Source organism: Schistocerca cancellata, chromosome 3, assembly GCF_023864275.1.
Source record: "Schistocerca cancellata isolate TAMUIC-IGC-003103 chromosome 3, iqSchCanc2.1, whole genome shotgun sequence".
Lineage (NCBI taxonomy): Eukaryota > Metazoa > Arthropoda > Insecta > Orthoptera > Acrididae > Schistocerca > Schistocerca cancellata.
This window is the reverse complement of record NC_064628.1, coordinates 12,527,984-12,545,938: the sequence shown is the minus strand read 5'-3', so window position 1 is coordinate 12,545,938 and position 17,955 is coordinate 12,527,984. Positions and strand designations below refer to the sequence as shown.

The window sequence follows — 17,955 nt, the reverse complement described above, 5'->3', positions numbered from 1 at the left end:
ATTCACTACTTGGATTCAGTTTTTGGCAATGCGCTCAAAATCAACAGACAAAGGTGAGAGTCAGAACACAAGCATGAGGTGAGCATTCAATAAACTTCTCCTTGTTCAATCATTTACTCACCGATGAAACAAATAATCTTTCCCTAATTACTGCAGGCACTGGAATCCCCAGTTTCTTGCAAATGACAGAAATAATGGTCCGATGACATCTGTAGGGTAGGAGTTTCAATGGACAACCAGGCCTCATCACCTTGGATCCACCTGTGACTAAGACAGTAACATTGGCTGCTATCAGGGCCTTAACAATGCATCACACCTCACACGAGTCATGCCAAACCATCAACAAAATGGCATGGCCTCCTGTACACTCTCAGACATCCGCAATCAGAGTCCTCCTCCCGACTGACACTCTCCCACAAACACGGCAGGCAGCCGGCCACAGCAATGGCACAGCACCCTCTGGCTAGGGTAAGAAAATAGCAGAGCGTGAAGCCGGAATTTCAAAAGGAACGCGCTACAGACAAGGAGGAAACGCAGAGAACCAACCATGATATTTCATTGCGGCTCAATCTCCCCCACTGAAACCACACAACAGGAGGGTAACAAGAGATTACCCAACTTAAGGCTTAATCTGATTTACGTGAAACTTAAGCACTTTACCAATATGAGGGTGTTTAAGCAAGAGGTTGATGGCGCTTAAAATCTCCTGTATACAATATGGAAAGGTGAAGCACAGTGCAAACTTCCCACCAGCCTGGGCCCCGAAGCGCTTTCCAGGATTAAAATTCTTTAAAAAACTGTATCCCCAACCTTTCCCTGAAAGGAGCATCGGCCACGATAGTAACAGAGCTTCTCTCAACACTGAGTGCGATGAATATTGGCTCTAGCACTCTCCCAATTGTTATTGATCGAGTGGGTGTCTATTACTTCAGGCAAGAGATCGCTGCCATGCCATAAATTGGTGAGCGGACGATTCAAAGGATAGGCTAGCATCAGTGAGGTAGGAGTAGCCCTAGAAAACTCATGGTGGGTGGAATTAAAAGCAAAGTTTAACGATGGCAAGGATTGATCCCACTTAGATGGAGAATGGGAATGATAAATAACAAGAGCCACCTTCAAATTACAGTTAACCCATTTTGCAAAAGAATACTGTGGGTAATAAGGTTTAGTGGTGAAATGTCGAACCCCGTTACTAAAAAAAAAAATCAATTAAACTGGCGAGATGTAAAGTCGGGAGCATTATCACTGACTAATGCTTTAGATGGCCCGAACATCCCAAAGATTCTGGTGAGATGCTGGACAGTAAGGTTAGTTGCAATCCCCCAACTGGAGAGAAACTAAAGAAAACCACTAAAAGCATCGACAACCACAAATATATACTTACTCCCAATGCGTGTTCAGAGAAGGGGACCCACATAATCAACAAACAATTTGTCCATGGGATTTTCTTCCCTTTCAGACTGCAAGAGCCCTGCCCATAACCTATTATTAGGCTTACCAATTTTGCAGAGTTGTCGGCTATTTACCAATTTACTAATATCAAGATTCATGGAGGGCCAGGTTAACTGTTGACTAACCTTGGCAATGGTTTTAGCAACCCCCAAGTGACCTCCCACAAGCGAATCATGGAAATAAGCAAAAACCGGGCATACCAGCTGTTGAGGGAGACAAATTTTAAACTGACCAGTCTTCCCAACCTGCTTACACAGGGTGCCTCTTTTGATAACATATCCAGGCATCTGCTTTCCGGAAAGAACAGCCTCTTTAACGGTGCTCCATCTGGGATCCTCTTCCTGCTTATCCTTGATGTCGTTAAATAATTCCAGGATCTCGGGAAGGACATTGGCAACAATAACTCCCTCAGAACAGAGGTTCCTGTTCCTCCTCAGAAAAGATGTGACTGAGCATCAGCGACCTTTTTGTCAATGCCACGTACATGGTGAACTTTGAAACGGAAGCCCGATATATGGACCACTCAGCGAGCCACCCTACCGGTTTTTCCTGGGTCAGGCCAAAACCCAACCCAGTGTCTGGTTATCAGTCTCCAGTAAGAAATCCCAATGTTCTAGATAAAATTTGAACTTTTCAAGGGCAAACAAAACAGCTAAGGCTTCACATTCATAAAATGAATACTTTACTTCCACCTCAGACAAACACCTTGAGGCATAAGCAACCGGCTGCCTATCACCATTGAATTCCTGCATAAGAATGGCAGCAATCCCACCTCTGGATGCATCGGTTTGGACAATAAAACTTTGACTAAAGTCAGGAACAACAGGAACTGGAGGACTGCTAAGAGCAGGTTTAATTGCTTCGAAAGCTGCCTACTGCAACTTTAATCATTTCAGATAATATTTTAAAACAACATACTTAAATACCTTTGTTTACCACAACCCCTAATTAGTTAACAGGTTAGGCTCTGTTATTGATACCACCCAAATGATGTAGCAGGTTAAGGTCTACAATTCTACTTTGTCATTAACACACATCGTGAAAAGGAAAGAAAGAATCCAGCTAACTAATTGAAAGTCACTACTTGGATTCAGTTTTTGACAATGCACTCAAAATCAACAGACAAAGGTGAAAGTGAAGTTTACACTCACAAGCAGCACACACAGAACACGAGCATAGGTCAGCATTAAATAAACTGCTCTTTTTCAATCATTTACACACGGAATAAACAAAAATAATCTTCGCCAAATTACTGCAGACGCCGGAATCCTCAGTTGCTTGCAAATGGCGCAAATAATGGTCAAAACGTCTTACTTTAAGTCTGATGACATCCGTAGGATAGGAGTTTCAATGGACAACCAGGCCTCATCCCTTGGATCCACTTGCGACCAAGACAGTAACATTGGCTGCTATCACGGCCTTAATGATGCACCCCACACCTCACACAAGTCATGCCAAACCATCAACAAAATGGCATGGCCTCCTGTACACTCTCAGATGTCCACAATCAGAGTCCTCCTCCCAACTGATGCTCTCCTGCAAACACGGCAGGCAGCCGGCCACAGCAATGGCACAGCACCCTCTGGCTAGGGTAAGAAAACAGCAGAGCATGAAGCCGGAATTTCAAAAGGAACATGCTACAGACAAGGAGGAAATGCAGAGAACCAACCCTGACATTTCGTCACGGTTCATGATGAAATGATTTTGACTTTCACCTTATGGTGGTAAGTATTTGCATAATACACATAAATTCTTCTCAGTCAACAAAGAAATCTAATAATTTAGTTGTATATAAGCTCTGTGTCTAAGCAAAGCTCACTTTAATTAATAAAACACTGCTCCAGTTCCTTTTTTCAGAAATTTATCAAGTTCACATGACTGGTTTCAGCTTTTATATTAGGTCATTATCAACTGTGTCTGAAACTTCCAAATGTTCCTACATAATATGATGGACATATAGATATTTGTTTTTTATAGTAGAAGATGAGAGATGTACAGTAAAAGTGCAGAAATAATATACAACTTATATTATGCTGTGGAGAAGCAACATAAATTGATGAAAACAGTATAAATCAAGAAGATTTAAAAAAGTTTTCCACCCAATGATGTCATGAGAAAAATGGGCGTATTGTAATTATAAAAATGTACAATCTGAAAAGCTGTTAACATGCTTTAGCTTAAAAGAATTATATTTTGATGTATTTTAGAATTACAAGTACAGATTTTTCAAATAAAACTTTAAAGTAATTGTTGTAACATTGTATACACACAATATCAGAAGTAACATCAAACAAGTTTTATTCTGTTTTCAGAATAACTCTGAATGAAGTATAGATGGGAGTGTAGGACAGTACAAAGTCTCATAACTATAGAACACATCAATATACAGTCTCATAGGTGAGCTTACAATAAGAAAGGATAAATAAGTGAGACCAAGAGCCCAGCGCACTGGACTTGTATTGGGTTGTTGTGCACATGGCAAAATGCTTGTTGCACAGTCTGTCCAAGTTGTGAGGTGAGCTCTCAAGACCGACGATGGAGGCGCTTGTATCATACACAGTTTGATTATGCACGCTGACACTATAGGATTACAACACTCCTTCCCCCATGGGGAAAAGTGTTCACTGTGGAGATGTCCATGTCTTCGTCAGTAGGTGACAACTGCTGGAGCAAGTGTTATGCTGTCACAGAAGAATGCGGTCTGAAATCTTGTGGGCACCGACAGACGTGGGCGCTCACTCCCCCCGAAAAAGGCCTTAAGAGAGTACTTGTGATGATGGTGCTGTATGTATCTTGTCATCAGGGCAGGCACTTGGCAATGGAGGCTGCAGGGAAGGCGGCAGTGGCAACGGGGATTGTGGAAATGGAGGCAGCCTGTCACCTGGCAGTGGTGGCACCAGAGTCGAAAGAGGCGTGAACTGCACCACAGGAGCCAGTGCAGCTGGTGGAGACAAAGGGATCTCTCGTACGTGGACAGACTCGCACGGCCAAGGCTGGTCACAGTGTCACCAGCCATCAGAGGGGTGCACGGCATAGAGGTGGCAGCGTCAGCATAGACAGATAACTGCTGGTATCCATTTAGGGTGCCGGCCAAAACCGTGGGTCCATACGGTGAGGCAGGCATCTGCCGGTGGCCAGGTGTCGGCCAGAGAAGGTGAAGCACTGCACGGGACTGGCAACCACGGAGCAGCTCTGCCAGGCTACGGTTGCCAACTGGAGTGATCCTATACGAATGCAAGAACCTATCGAGGGCTTCCTCGGGAGAAGATTGAGGGATATATTTTCTCAAGTGAGTTTTGAATGTACGGGTCAGCTGCTCTGCGTCTCCATTGGACAGGGGATGAAAGGGAGGGGCCTGTAAAATGCCGGGTGCAAGTCTTTGTACAAAAATCTTCAAAATCTAGAGACACAAACTGTGAGCCATTATCCAGCACAAGCATATACAGCAATCCTTGTAAGGAAAAAATCAGGAAAAGGGCCGTGACCATAGCTGCTGTGGATGTGGACAGGCAACAAATGACATAAAGAAATTTTGAGGAAGCATAAACCACTACAATCCAAAAGGAGTGAAGGAATGGAGCCACAAAATCACCATCCAGAGACTCCGGGAGGTGGTCCAGAGGGAAAGAGAGGGCCATTGCGGCACTTTATGGATGACCCACTGCAGACAATGTGTCACACACACATGATCTCGTGTCAATACACAGCCAAAACACAAGGTTGAGGGCCAGCAATTTTTTACGAGAAACACACAATGATCCAGATGATGAAGGTGCTCAACATCCCACCACAGTGCAGGTGGGATCACAACCCTGCGCACCGACTCTCCTGTAACCAACAGTAACAAAGCATTAAGAACTGACAGGTGATGGCAGAGAACATAATAACTATGCAAAAGATCCAATGCTTGGCCCAGTGGTTAAATCAGCCATTTATGCTGACATAAGATCAGCCATGTTAGCTGCTGAAATCTGAGAACTGGTAATGGGAAGACCATCCACACGGTTAGGGCTTTGACGTCTAAGTGGAAACACAACAGCTCATCCTTATCAAATGCTGGATTTGGGCCAGTCAGCAATCGAGAAAGAGCATCTGGGTTAGTGTGTTGTGATCTGGATCAGAAATAAGTCTCATAGTTACAGCATGAAATAAGCAGAGCCCAGTGCTGCAGGTGATGTACCACTTTATCTGCAAAGGTAACTGCATAATAATTATGCACAGGATCCGATGCTCAGCCCGGTGGTTTATCTGGCCAGCTGTGCTGACGTCAGATAGGATTGGCCGCAGCAGCTGCCAAAATCTGAGAACTGATAATGGGAAAAACATTTGAGGTGTTTTGGGCTTAAACATCCAAATGAAAACAAAACAGTTCATCCTGATCAAACATCAGATCAGGGCAAGCCAGCAACTGAGGAAGAGAATGCGCATTAGCGTGTTGCACTATGGGTCAGAAATAAGTCTCATAGTTATAATGCGACAAAAATGGAGTGCAGCATCGTAGGCGATGGGCCACTTTTCGTGTAAAGATGCCGAAGGATTCAATAGAGAAAACAGAGGTTTGTGATCAGTAATCAAATGGAACTTAGAACTGTATAGGAAAACATGAAATTTTTGGTACATGTACAGAATAGCAAGGGCTACTTTTTCTATCTGCAAGCAGTGCTACTGCATCTGATTCAGAGTTTTGGAAGCATACACAATAGAGCGTGCGGAACATTCTGCATCTCTGTGTGCGAGAATGGCGCCGATACCATACTGATAGGTGTCTGTAGACAAAACAAGATGTTGGCCTGTTTTGAAGGTATACAAACAAGGTGGTGAGTGTAATTTGGACCTTAATAGGGTAAAATCATACTCACAGGTGAGCAACCAGTCAAAAGGAGCATCTTTATGTAAGAGAGCATGAAGTGGCTGTGCTGATGTGGCTGCACCATGAAGAAATTTATGGTATAGTGTAATCTTTCCAAGAAAGGCTTGCAAGTGTTTGAAATTAATTGGACACAGCAAATCTGTAATGGCGTCAGCATGCTGGCATAAAGGGTTGACACCAGTATGAGAGACTTCAGAATTGAGATAGATGCTGCAGTTGCAAGTAGGCTTCTGGCAAGTCTATTGTGGAAAAATATTAGTCCCCAGAAAGCCATGCTATGAGTTCATCCAGATAGGGCAAAGAATAGGTATCAATAATAGACTGTGAATGTACACACACTTTAAAATCACCACAGAGCTGAAGGTTGCCGTTAGGTTTTTTGACAGTTACCAGTGGAGCAGACCTATTGCTACTGGAGACAGGCGTGACAACACTCAAAGACGTAAGTTGATATAGTTCCAATATGACTTGTGCCTGTAAAGCTGCTGGTACTGGACAGGTGTGAAAAAAAAAAAAAAAAACAACGGGCATGCCATTGATTTTATTGTGTTGTGAACCTTAAAATTGGTAGCACACGCTAAACCTTCTAAAAACAGTGAGGAACATTCCAAGCAGAGTGTGTCCAGTTGTTGGCATGGAATTTGATCTGATAGCAGATCCACTTCATCACAGCAACAGAGAACCCAAAAATTTTGAAGGCATCTAACCCAAATAAGATATCTGTATGGTGCGAAAACTGGTAATTGACCCTGAATAAAGAAAAGTGTGAAGTTATTCACATGAGTACTAAAAGAAATCCACCAAATTTAGATTATGCGATAAGTCACACAAATCTGAAGGCTGTAAATTCAACTAAATACTTAGGGATTACAATTACAAATACCCTAAATTGAAACGATCACATAGATAATGTTGTGGGTAGAGAAAACCAAAGACTGCAATTCATTGGCAGAACACATAGAAGGTGCAACAGGTCTACTAAAGAGACTGCTTACACCACACTCGTCCACCCTATTCTGAAGTATTGCTGTGTAGTGTGGGATCCACATCAGATGGGACTGACGGATGACATCGAAAAAATACAAAGAAGGGCAGCTCATTTTGTATTATCACAAAGTAGGGGAGCTAGTGCCACGGACATGATACGTGAATTGGAGTGGCTATCATTAAAACAGAGGCGTTTTTTGTTGCAATGGGAACTTCTCATGAAATTTCAAGCACCAGTTTTCTCCTCCGATTTTGAAAACATTATGTTGGCACATATGGAGAAATGATTATCACGATAAAATAAAAGAAATCAGGGCTCGCACAGAAAGATTTAGGTGCTCGTTTTTCCTGTGCACTGTTCGAGAGTGGAACGGTAGAGAGAGAGCTTGGAGGTGGTTCTCTGAACCCTCTGCCAGGCATTTCATTGTGAATGGGAAAGTAATCACGCAGATGTAGATGTAGATGTAGAAGTAGTGTTGGTGTCATCCACTACTAGAAAGATCAAAAGCTGAACAGTTGTTTTGTACACTATGGAAGTAGGAACCTGTCCCAATATGGGTATTTGTTGTGTGTTATAACTCACCGTCCAGTGAGAGGTAGGGGACAATGCCAGTGATCCAAAATCCATATATGTTTTGGAATTTAACAGAGTCAATGCTGCACATGTGTCCACTTGCATTTTTATCATCTTGTTCATCACACATACTTCAATGTAGAGTTAGTTTGGGGCTACCATCGCTTGGAAAACACTGTTCATATCCATGTTTGTGTCTGGTGAAAGAGATTGAAAGTTGCACAGACACACAAAATGTCCCTTTTTTCTACAATGGTTGCACATCACTCAGTGATTTGGGCACACAGCCTGCTCATGTTGAACAAAACTGTAAGGGCATGACAGCAGAAGACCACATGACCAGTGTTAAGACGCTGTCTGCTGTTGCTGCTTAGCACGACATTACCCCGTGCAGCATGGAGGCCGCGGTTGCATGACTATGACGTTGTCCTCCTCCTGTGAGCTAATTAACAATGGCCAAGGAGGAGAGCGAGCAATGGCAACTGCTTCACACCTATGTCTGTATCTACATCTATACTGTGCAAACCATCATGATGTGCATAATACAGGGTACATCCCATTGTACCAGTTATTAGAGTTTCTTCCAGTTCCATTCACATGTGGAGTGTGGGACGAATGATTGTTTGAATGCCTCTGTGCTTGCAGTAATTATTCTAATCCTATCCTCATGATCCCTGTGTGAGTGATATTTAGGAGGTTGTACTACATCCCTAGAGTAATCATTTAAAGCCAATTCTGGAAATTTTGTTAATAGACTCTCAGGATAGTTTACATCTGTGCTCAATAGTCTGCCAGTTCATTTCCTTCAGTATCTCTGTGACACTCTCCCATGGATTAAACAAACCTGTGACCATTTGTGCTGCCCTTCTCTGTATACATTCAATACCGCTGTTAGTCCTATCTGGTACGGGTCCCACACACTTGAGATATATTCTATGATGGGTTGCACAAGTGATTTGTAAGCAATCTCTGTTGTGGACTGATTGCACTTCCCCAGTATTCTACCAATAAACTGAAGTCTACCACTGCTTTATCCGTGACTGAACACATTTCATCGTTCTATTTCATAACCCTGCAAAGTGTTATACCCAGGTATTTGTATGAGTTGGCCGATGCCAACAGTGACTCATTGACATTATAGTCACAGGATACTATGTTTTTTCATTTTGTCAAGTGCAGAAATTTTACTTTCCTGAACATTTAGAGCAAGTTGCCAATCTCTGCACCACATTGAAAACTTATCAAGATCTGACTAAATGTTTATGCAGCTTCTCTCAGATAGTACTTCATTATAGATAACAGTATCATCTGCAAAAAGTCTGATTTTACTATGAATATTGTCTGCAAGGGGTCATTAATATACAACATGAACACCAAGGGTCCCAACATACTTACCTAGAGCACATCCAAAGCTACTTCTATATCTGACGGTGACTCTCCATCCGAACTAACATGCTATGTCCTCCCTACCAAAAGTCCTCAGTTCGGTCACAAATTTCCCTTGGTACCCTATAAGATCATACTTTTGACAATAAGTGTAGGTGCACTACTGAATCAAATGTTTTTTCGGAAATCAGGAAACACTGCATCTACCTGGTTTCCTTGGTACAAAGCTTTCAGTATGTCGTGAGAAAAAAGTGCGTTGGGTTTCACACGATCAATGTTTTCGAAATCCATGTTTGTTGGCATTGAGGAGTTCATTTTGTTCAAGATGTTTGAGCTCAACGTATGTTCTAAGATTCTACAACAAATTGATGTCAAGGATCTTGGACAGTAGTTTTGTGGATCACTTTTACTACCCTTCTTGTAGACAGGTGTGTGACCTGTGCCTTTTTCTAAAAACTGGGCACAATATTTTGTTCAAGGGAACTACAATAGATTACAGTTAGAAGAGGGGCTAACTTAGCCCCAAATTCAGCATAGAATCTGATAGGGGTTCCATTGGGCTCTGCAGCTTTGTTCAGTTTTAACAATGTCTGCTGTCTGTCAACGCCACTGACACTATTACTTATTTTGCTCATTTTTCCAGTGTTATGAGGATAAAACTGGGGCAGTTCTGTTGGGTTTTCCTATGAAAAGTGTTATTTGGAAATGGAATTAAGTACTGCAGCTTTTGCTTTGCTGCCCTCAATTTTCGTTCCTGCTTCATTCACTAGCGACTGGACACTAACTTTGATCCCATTAACAGCCTTTACATACAACCAGAATTTCTTTGGGTTCTGTGAAATGTCATTTTTTACAACTATTGACCAGCTGTTGTTCAACAAGAGATTGAAGAACTCCTTAAGAATTCCACACTCATTGTCAAGACACCACATTACACAATATTAGAAGTCAAGCAAACCAAATTTTATTCTGCTTCCACATGAACAGATCTGCAAAAACTCTAAATGAAGTATAGAACGGTATAAAGTCTCATAAATACAGTCTCTTAGGTGAGCCTACAATAAGCAAACATAAGTGCCAGGCTTACATTAGGTTGTTGTGCACAAGACACACAGAGCTTTTTGCACAGTTGGTCCTCTGTAGATCAGCCGTGGAGGCACTTGTATTGCATGCTGTTGGATTACACATGCTCACGCTAAGGGTTACAACAGTAATGATTTTGGATTAATAAAAGTGTCAAATAGTTGCAATTATCTCTAGCCATTCTTGCTTAGCCATTTTGCACTTCCTGTCAATCTCATGTTTTAGACATTTGTATTCTCCTTTGCCTGCTTCATTTACTGTATTTTTATATTTTCTCCTTTCATCAACTAAATTCAGTATCTCTTCTGTTATCAAAGAATTTTAATAGGCCTCGTCTTTCTACCTACTTGTTCCTCTGCTGCCTTCACTACTTCATCCCTCAAAGCTACCCATTCTACCGCTACTGTATTCCTTTCCCCTGTTCTTGTCAGTCATTCCCTATTACTCACTCTCAAATTCCTTTTTGTAGTTTTTTCAGTTTTAATCTACAGTTCATAACCAATAAATTGTGGTCAGAGTCCGCATCTGCCCCCCTGTTTTACAATTTAAAACCTGGTCCCTAAAATCTCTGTCTTACCATTGTATAATCATTCTGAAACCTTCCGGTGTCTCCAGGTATCTGTATTAATGTGGAATCAATTTACTATGGAAAAAAATCAGGTTCAAATCTGATGGCCAAAATTGGTACTGATTTTTTTCCATCATAAATTGATTCCACATTAATACAGATACCAGGAGACACCAGAAGGTTTCAGATTGATCATACAATGGTAAGGCAGAGATTTAGGGACCAGGTTTTAAATTGTATGGTGTTTCCAGGGGGACATATGGACTCTGACCACAATTTATTGGTTATGAACTGTAGATCAAAACTGAAGAAACTGCAAAAAGGTAGGAATTTAAGGAGGTGGGACCTGGATAAACTGAAAAAACCAGAGGTCATAGAGAATTTGAGAGTGAGTAATAGGGAACATTTGACAAGAACAGGGGAAAGGAATACATTAGAAGGAGAATTGACGGCTTTACGAGATGAAATAGTGAAGGCAGCGTAGGATCAAGTAGGTAAGAAGACGTGGCATAGTAAAAATCTTTGGATTACACAAGAGACACTGAATTTAGTTGATGAAAGGAGAAAATATAAAAATACAGTAAATGAAGTAGGCAAAAGGGAATACAAATGTCTAAAATATGAGATTGAAAGGAAGTGCAAAATGGCTAAGCAAGAATGGCTAGAGATCAAATGTAAGGATTTAGAAGCATATATCACTAGGGGTAAGATAGACACCAACTAGCAGAAAATTAAAGAGACTTTTGGTGAAAAAAAAACAGCTGTATGAATATCAAGTGCTCAGATTGACAACCAATACTAAGCAAATAAGAGAAAGCAGAAAGGTGGAAGGAGTACATAGAGGGTCTATACAAGGGAGATGTACTTGAGGGCAGTATTATGGAAGTGGAAGAGAATATAGATGAAGAGGAGATGGGAGATACAATACTGTGTGAAGAATTTCACAGAACAATGAAAGACCTAAGTCGAAACACAGGTGTAGACACCATTCTGTTAGAACTATGGAAGCCTTTGGAGAGCCAGCCATTACAAAACTCTTCCATTTAGTGAGCAAGATCTGTGAGACAGGTGAGACACCCTTGGACTTCAAGAAGAATATTATAATTCCAGTACCAAAGAAAGCAGGTGCTGACAGGTGTGAAAATCGCTGAACAATCAGTTTAATAAGCCATGGTTACAAAATATTAACACAAATTCTTTACAGACAAATGGAAAAAGTGGTAGAAGCCGACCTCAAGGAAGATCAGGGAATGTAGGAACATGCGAGGCAATACTGACACTATGACTTATCTTAGAAGATAGGTTAAGGAAAGCCCAACCTACGTTTATATCATTTGTAGACCTAGAGAAGCTCTTGGCAATGTTGACTGGAATAACCCCTTTCAAATTCTAAAGGTGACAGGGGTTAAATACAGGGCGTGAAAGGCTGTTTACAAAAAAAATGGCTCTGAGCACTATGGGACTTAACTTCTGAGGTCATCAGCCCCCTAGAACTTAGAACTACTTAAACCTAACTAACCTAAGGACATCACACACAGCTAAGCCCGAGGCAGGATTCAAACCTGCGACCATAGCGGTCATGCGGTTTCAGACTGTCGCACCTAGAACCACTTGGCCACTCCGGCTGGCAGATGTTTACAATTTGTACAGAAAACCAGATTGTAGTTATAAGAGTCGAGGGGCATGAAAGGCAAGCAGTGGTTGAGGAGGGAGTGAGACAGTGTTGTAGCCTGTCCCCAGAGCTATTCAATATGTACACTGATCAATCAGTAAAGGAAACCAAAGAAAAAATTGGAGTAGGAATTAAGGTTCAGGGAGTTTCAGAGAGAAGAAATAAAAACTTAAAGGTTTGCCAATGGCATTGTAATTCTGTCAGAGACAGCAAAGGACTTGGAAGAGCAGTTGGAACAAAATTGACAGTGTCGTGAAAGGAGGATATAAGATGAACATCAACAAAAGCAAAACGAGGATAATAAAAGTAGTTGAATTAAATCAGGTTACGAAATAAGATACTTACAGTAGTAGATGAGTTTAGCTATTTGGGCAGCAAAATAACTGATGATAGTCAAAGTAGAGGGGATATAAAATGTAGACTGACAATGGCAAGAAAAGCCTATCTTAAAAAGAGAAAATTGTTGTCATCGAATATAGACTTGAAGTGTCAGGAAGTCTCTTCTGAAAGTATTTATGTGGAGTGTAGACATGTATGGAAGTGAAATATATACAATAAACAGTTTAGACAGGAAGAGAATAGAAGTTTTTGAAATGTGTTGCTGCATTAGAATGGTGAAGATTAGATGGGTAGATAACACAACTAATGAGGAGGCACTGAATAGAATTGGGGGAAAAGAAATTTGTAGTATAACCTGACTATAAGAAAGGATTAGTTGGTAGGACACATCTTGAAACATCAAGAGGGATCACCAATTTAGTACTGGAGGGTAGCATGGCATGTAAAAATCATAGAGGGAGACCAAGAGATAAATACAGTAAGCAGATTCAGAGAGATGTAGGTTGCCGTAGTTACTTGGAAGTGAAGAGGCTTGCACAGAGTAATGTAGCAGGCGATCTGCATCAAACCAGTCTTCGGACTGAAGACCACAACAACAACAACAACAACATTAACACATATCAAACAACTTTAGATACCATATGATAATTATACCCCACATTGGACCCCTGTAAGTAGCAGCAGTTTAATTATAACCACCCAGTGTATACATTTGATCAGTTGTTAGAAGTAGTAAGTTTCACATGTATATTTGGATGCTACAAGTTACAGAATTTTATCTGTATTATTTATGCGTTTTGAAAACTCCTTGACCAATCTATTGCCTCTTGCTTTAAAGCACTTTCCATTTTTTAAAAATCTTTTACCAGTATCATTATTGCATATGATGGTGGAATTGTACCCTGTCTTTTGAGATTGAAGTAATGACACCATTGTCAATTCAGTGCTGGAGCACAGTTGATATGTGTTTAAAATGTTCTCATAGCTGCAACATGCAGAGCTCCACTCTAATGGTGCATCTTAGCAAATTGTGTACCTACAGAAAACAAATAATATCAAAAAACAACAATTGGTACCATCTACATTAGAGAAACACTCCAGTCTAAATAGAAAACAAAAAGATTGAAGTAATGACACCATTGTCAATTCAGTGCTGGAGCACAGTTGATATGTGTTTAAAATGTTCTCATAGCTGCAACATGCAGAGCTCCACTCTAATGGTGCATCTTAGCAAATTGTGTACCTACAGAAAACAAATAATATCAAAAAACAACAATTGGTACCATCTACATTAGAGAAACACTCCAGTCTAAATAGAAAACAAAAATTTGTTTTACGTTCCAAACATTGTAAAATGACAATTTGGTTATTTCTGACTAATATTATTGATACTTATGCATCTGTCTGAAATATTTACTGTTCCTTACTTGTATGCTCTTCAGACCAAGAAACTGTGCGTTTTGGCAAATTTGGCATAGCACTAAAAGAACTTTTTAAAGCAATCTTAATTTATGTCTGCTGTTAGTATTCTTTTCATGTATATCACTGATATGAGACTAAAATAACTCACTGTACATTTACGCACTTATGAAGTCTGTAGTCAATTAGAAAACAACAGTAACATTCATAAAAATAGTAGAAAGAGAAGTGATACATTATGCATCACTCAGTCCTAGTGCCACATAGTTTGGAATATTCAGCCAGAGAATCTTTGACTACTTACCCAGTGATGTGAAGAATCTAGTAGATGTTAAATTCAACTTCAAACACAAATTGAAATTGTATTTGGGTGTCAACTCCTTTTCCATAGGAGAATTTCTGAAGGTGTAATAAATCAACCAACCAACCAAACATACATACATACATACATACATACATCATGTTATAATTGTAAGCTGACTCCACGTCAAAGTGACAGGCTCCAATTATTACCTATGGAATCGATGAGAATGACACTGAAGTAAGTTAAGAGTTAGTGAGTGTACTGTACAAAGATGATTTGTGCACTTTGTTTTTCATAATATTTTGTTTTATTTATTCCTTTAGGGTGGTTGATATCCGATGCAGTCCAACTGACTCAACATTTGTATGCTCAGTTGTTGGTGACCAAGGAAATGGATCTGGCAAGCTGCTACTTTATGATATCAAAACACGGAAACTTGAGGTACTGCTTGTCTTATTGCTGCACGGGATTAGCCGAGCGGTCTAAGACACTGCAGTCATGGACTGTGCGGCTGGTCCCAGCGGAGGTTCGAGTCCTCCCACGGGTGTGTGTGTGTGTGTGTTGCAGTCATGGACTGTGCGACTGGTCCCAGCGGAGGTTCGAGTCCTCCCACGGGTGTGTGTGTGTGTGTGTGTGTGTGTGTGTGTGTGTGTGTGTGTGTGTGTGTGTGTGTGTGTGTGTGTGTGTGTGTGTGTGTCCTTAGGATAATTTAGGTTAAGTAGTGTGTAAGCTTAGGGACTGATGACCTTAGCAGTTAAGTCCCATAAGATTTCACACACATTTTTATTAAAATTAATCAGTCCACCAAGAAGGCTAGGAGAATATTTATGCTAAAAAGAACAGGATAGTAGTTGTTAGTGTTCTATGTTGAAAATGAATGTACATCCTTTTGTTCCAGTATCATGGACATGTGAACATAGAGGGATTATGGAAAAAGTTTAAACTGATGCTCTGGAAATCATGCTCTGGAAATCAAGCTCTGGAAAAGTTTGTGTTGGGTAAATTGGTTAAGAACAGAAAATACCCACCAGGTTTAATAACAAAATTTGGAAAATGCACAGAATCAGAGATTGTTCACTCTTGTTTCAAAAAAGAACCCTGAAATGTTGACAGGCAAAAGTTAGTAGAGATTTGTGCATCTGTAAAAAGATTAATGTGTGAACCATATAACAATGCCACTGTCATATCTTAGCAAAAGATTTTGCTAACAAACTGAAAAAATCACAAGCAGATTGAAGGCTTCTATCCAGTCACTCTGCCAGATTTTCAATTCCCTCCCATGAATTTATTAAAAGCTACACTTGTTGCTCAGAAAAAGACCTGGCATAATATGAACTTTGCAAGCTAGTTATCCTTAAGGCACTGGTACATCAGTTACACAGAGATAAGTAAAATGCACAAAACAACCCTTGCAGCATAGGTTGGAATAACTGCTTGCCACAGTAAACAGATAACTAGCATGGGTGCATGATGGTGATAACATAGACCTACCTTTTTGTGCTGTATAATTGAAATCCATCCACATATATTTGATGTGTTAACCTTACATTCCCTTACCTGTTATGAATATGTTCCTATACTGAATTCCCATTTTGTGTGACTTGATCAAGGTTTGCAGTAATACAACACAACTCTGGGAGAAGTTGTTGTTGTTGTTGTTGTGGTGGTGGTGGTGGTGGTGGTGGTGGTGGTGGTGATGGTGGTCTTTGGTCAAAAGACTGGTTTGATGCAGCTCTCCATAGTACTCAATCCTGTCCAAGCTCCTTCACCTCCAATAACTACTGGAACCTACATCCTTCTGAATCTGCTTAATGTATTCATCTCTTGGTCTGCTTCTACAATTTTTACCCTCCACCCTTCCCTCTATTACTAAATTGGTAATTCCTTGATGCCTCAGAATGTGTCCTACCAACCAAGCAATTCTTCTAGTCAAATTTTACCACAAATTCCTCTTCTCCCCAATTCTATTCAGTACCTTCTCATTAGTTACATGATCTACCCATCTAAGCTTCAGCATTCTTCTGTAGCACCACATTTCAAAAGCTTCTTTTCTCTTCTTGTATAAACTGATTATCATCCATGTTTCACTTCCATACATGGCTAGACTCCTTACAGATACTGACCCTTAAATCTATACTCGATGTTAACAAATTTCTCTTCTTCAGAAACACTTTCCTTGCCAATGCAAGTCTATATTTTATATCCTCTCTACTTTGACCATCGGTTATTTTGCTGTGACTCTTCAGTTTGTCCCGGCGTATTTGTTGTGCGAAGAGTCCACAGGTATACTGCTGGTTCATAGTATCCAACGGGCACAATATTTCGGCGATCAGACATGTCGCCATTGTCATGTGCGCTGACGGACTGAGCTCCTGAGGGCCTGCGGATGATTTAAATCCCCACCCCCCCCCCCCCCCCGCGGGCCACTCCCTTCGCTGCCCGTGCCCGCGCGCTGGCCGTCGCGAAGACATGGGCTTCGGAATCTGTCATAGCGTTGATGTGCTTGCTATGTCCGCCCTGGTTGCCAGTTCATACTTCTTGCTGAGAGTCTTCTTAATTACATTCAGTGCCAGGTCGCAAGCCTAGATGAGATTATAGCTGCAATCTCGGTTGATAAGATCTTCCCTGGTGCGAATTTCGATAGCTGTCCCAATATTTACAGGTCTGATCCAGGATCTTGGTATGCTCATAATCCATCTCATGTTTCTCGAACAAACAGTGCTCTGCCACCGCCGAATTATTTGAATATTTCAGTTGAGTGTGCCTTTAATGTTCTTGGCAATGATCTTCGATGGTGCGTACTGTTTGTCTGATAAAGTCTTCCCACACTCACAGGGAATTTGGTATATGCCGGCCTTCCGCAAACCGAGGTCATCTTTCACACTTCCCAGTAATGCCCGTGTTTTATTGGGCGGGCAAAATACCATGTTAACTCGGTGTTTCTTTAATATACAGCGAATTTTCCCCAATAGTGCGCCTTTGTACGGAATAAAGGCAGTGGCTACCTCTTCTTCCGTGACTTCATCCGTCTCCACAGGTCGTGCTGTGGTAGTGGGACGGAGAGCACATGTAATCTGCCATTCCGAGTACCCGTTTTTTTGGAACACGGTCTTGAGGTGTTCCAATTCCTGGGGCAGATTCCCTGCATCTGAGATGCTGCATGCCTTGTGTACTAGTGTTTTAAGTGCTCCATTCCTCTGAGAAGGGTGGTGGCAGCTGTCTGCATGCAGGTACAGGTCAGTGTGCGTTTTCTTCCTGTACACACCAAGGCTCAGTGTACCATCAGCTCTTCTCTTGACCG

At 41.1% G+C, this 17,955-nt stretch overlaps 1 protein-coding gene across 1 annotated transcript in view; it reads left to right on the top strand.

The window, feature by feature from the left end:
• The window catches only part of LOC126176787 (WD repeat-containing protein 91), a 193,204-nt gene that overhangs the window by 143,644 nt on the left and 31,605 nt on the right, over positions 1–17,955 (top strand). The window contains exon 10 of the mRNA XM_049923959.1: positions 14,978–15,095. Within this exon, the coding sequence (XP_049779916.1) occupies positions 14,978–15,095 (118 nt within the window). The remainder of the gene's footprint in view (positions 1–14,977; positions 15,096–17,955) is intronic.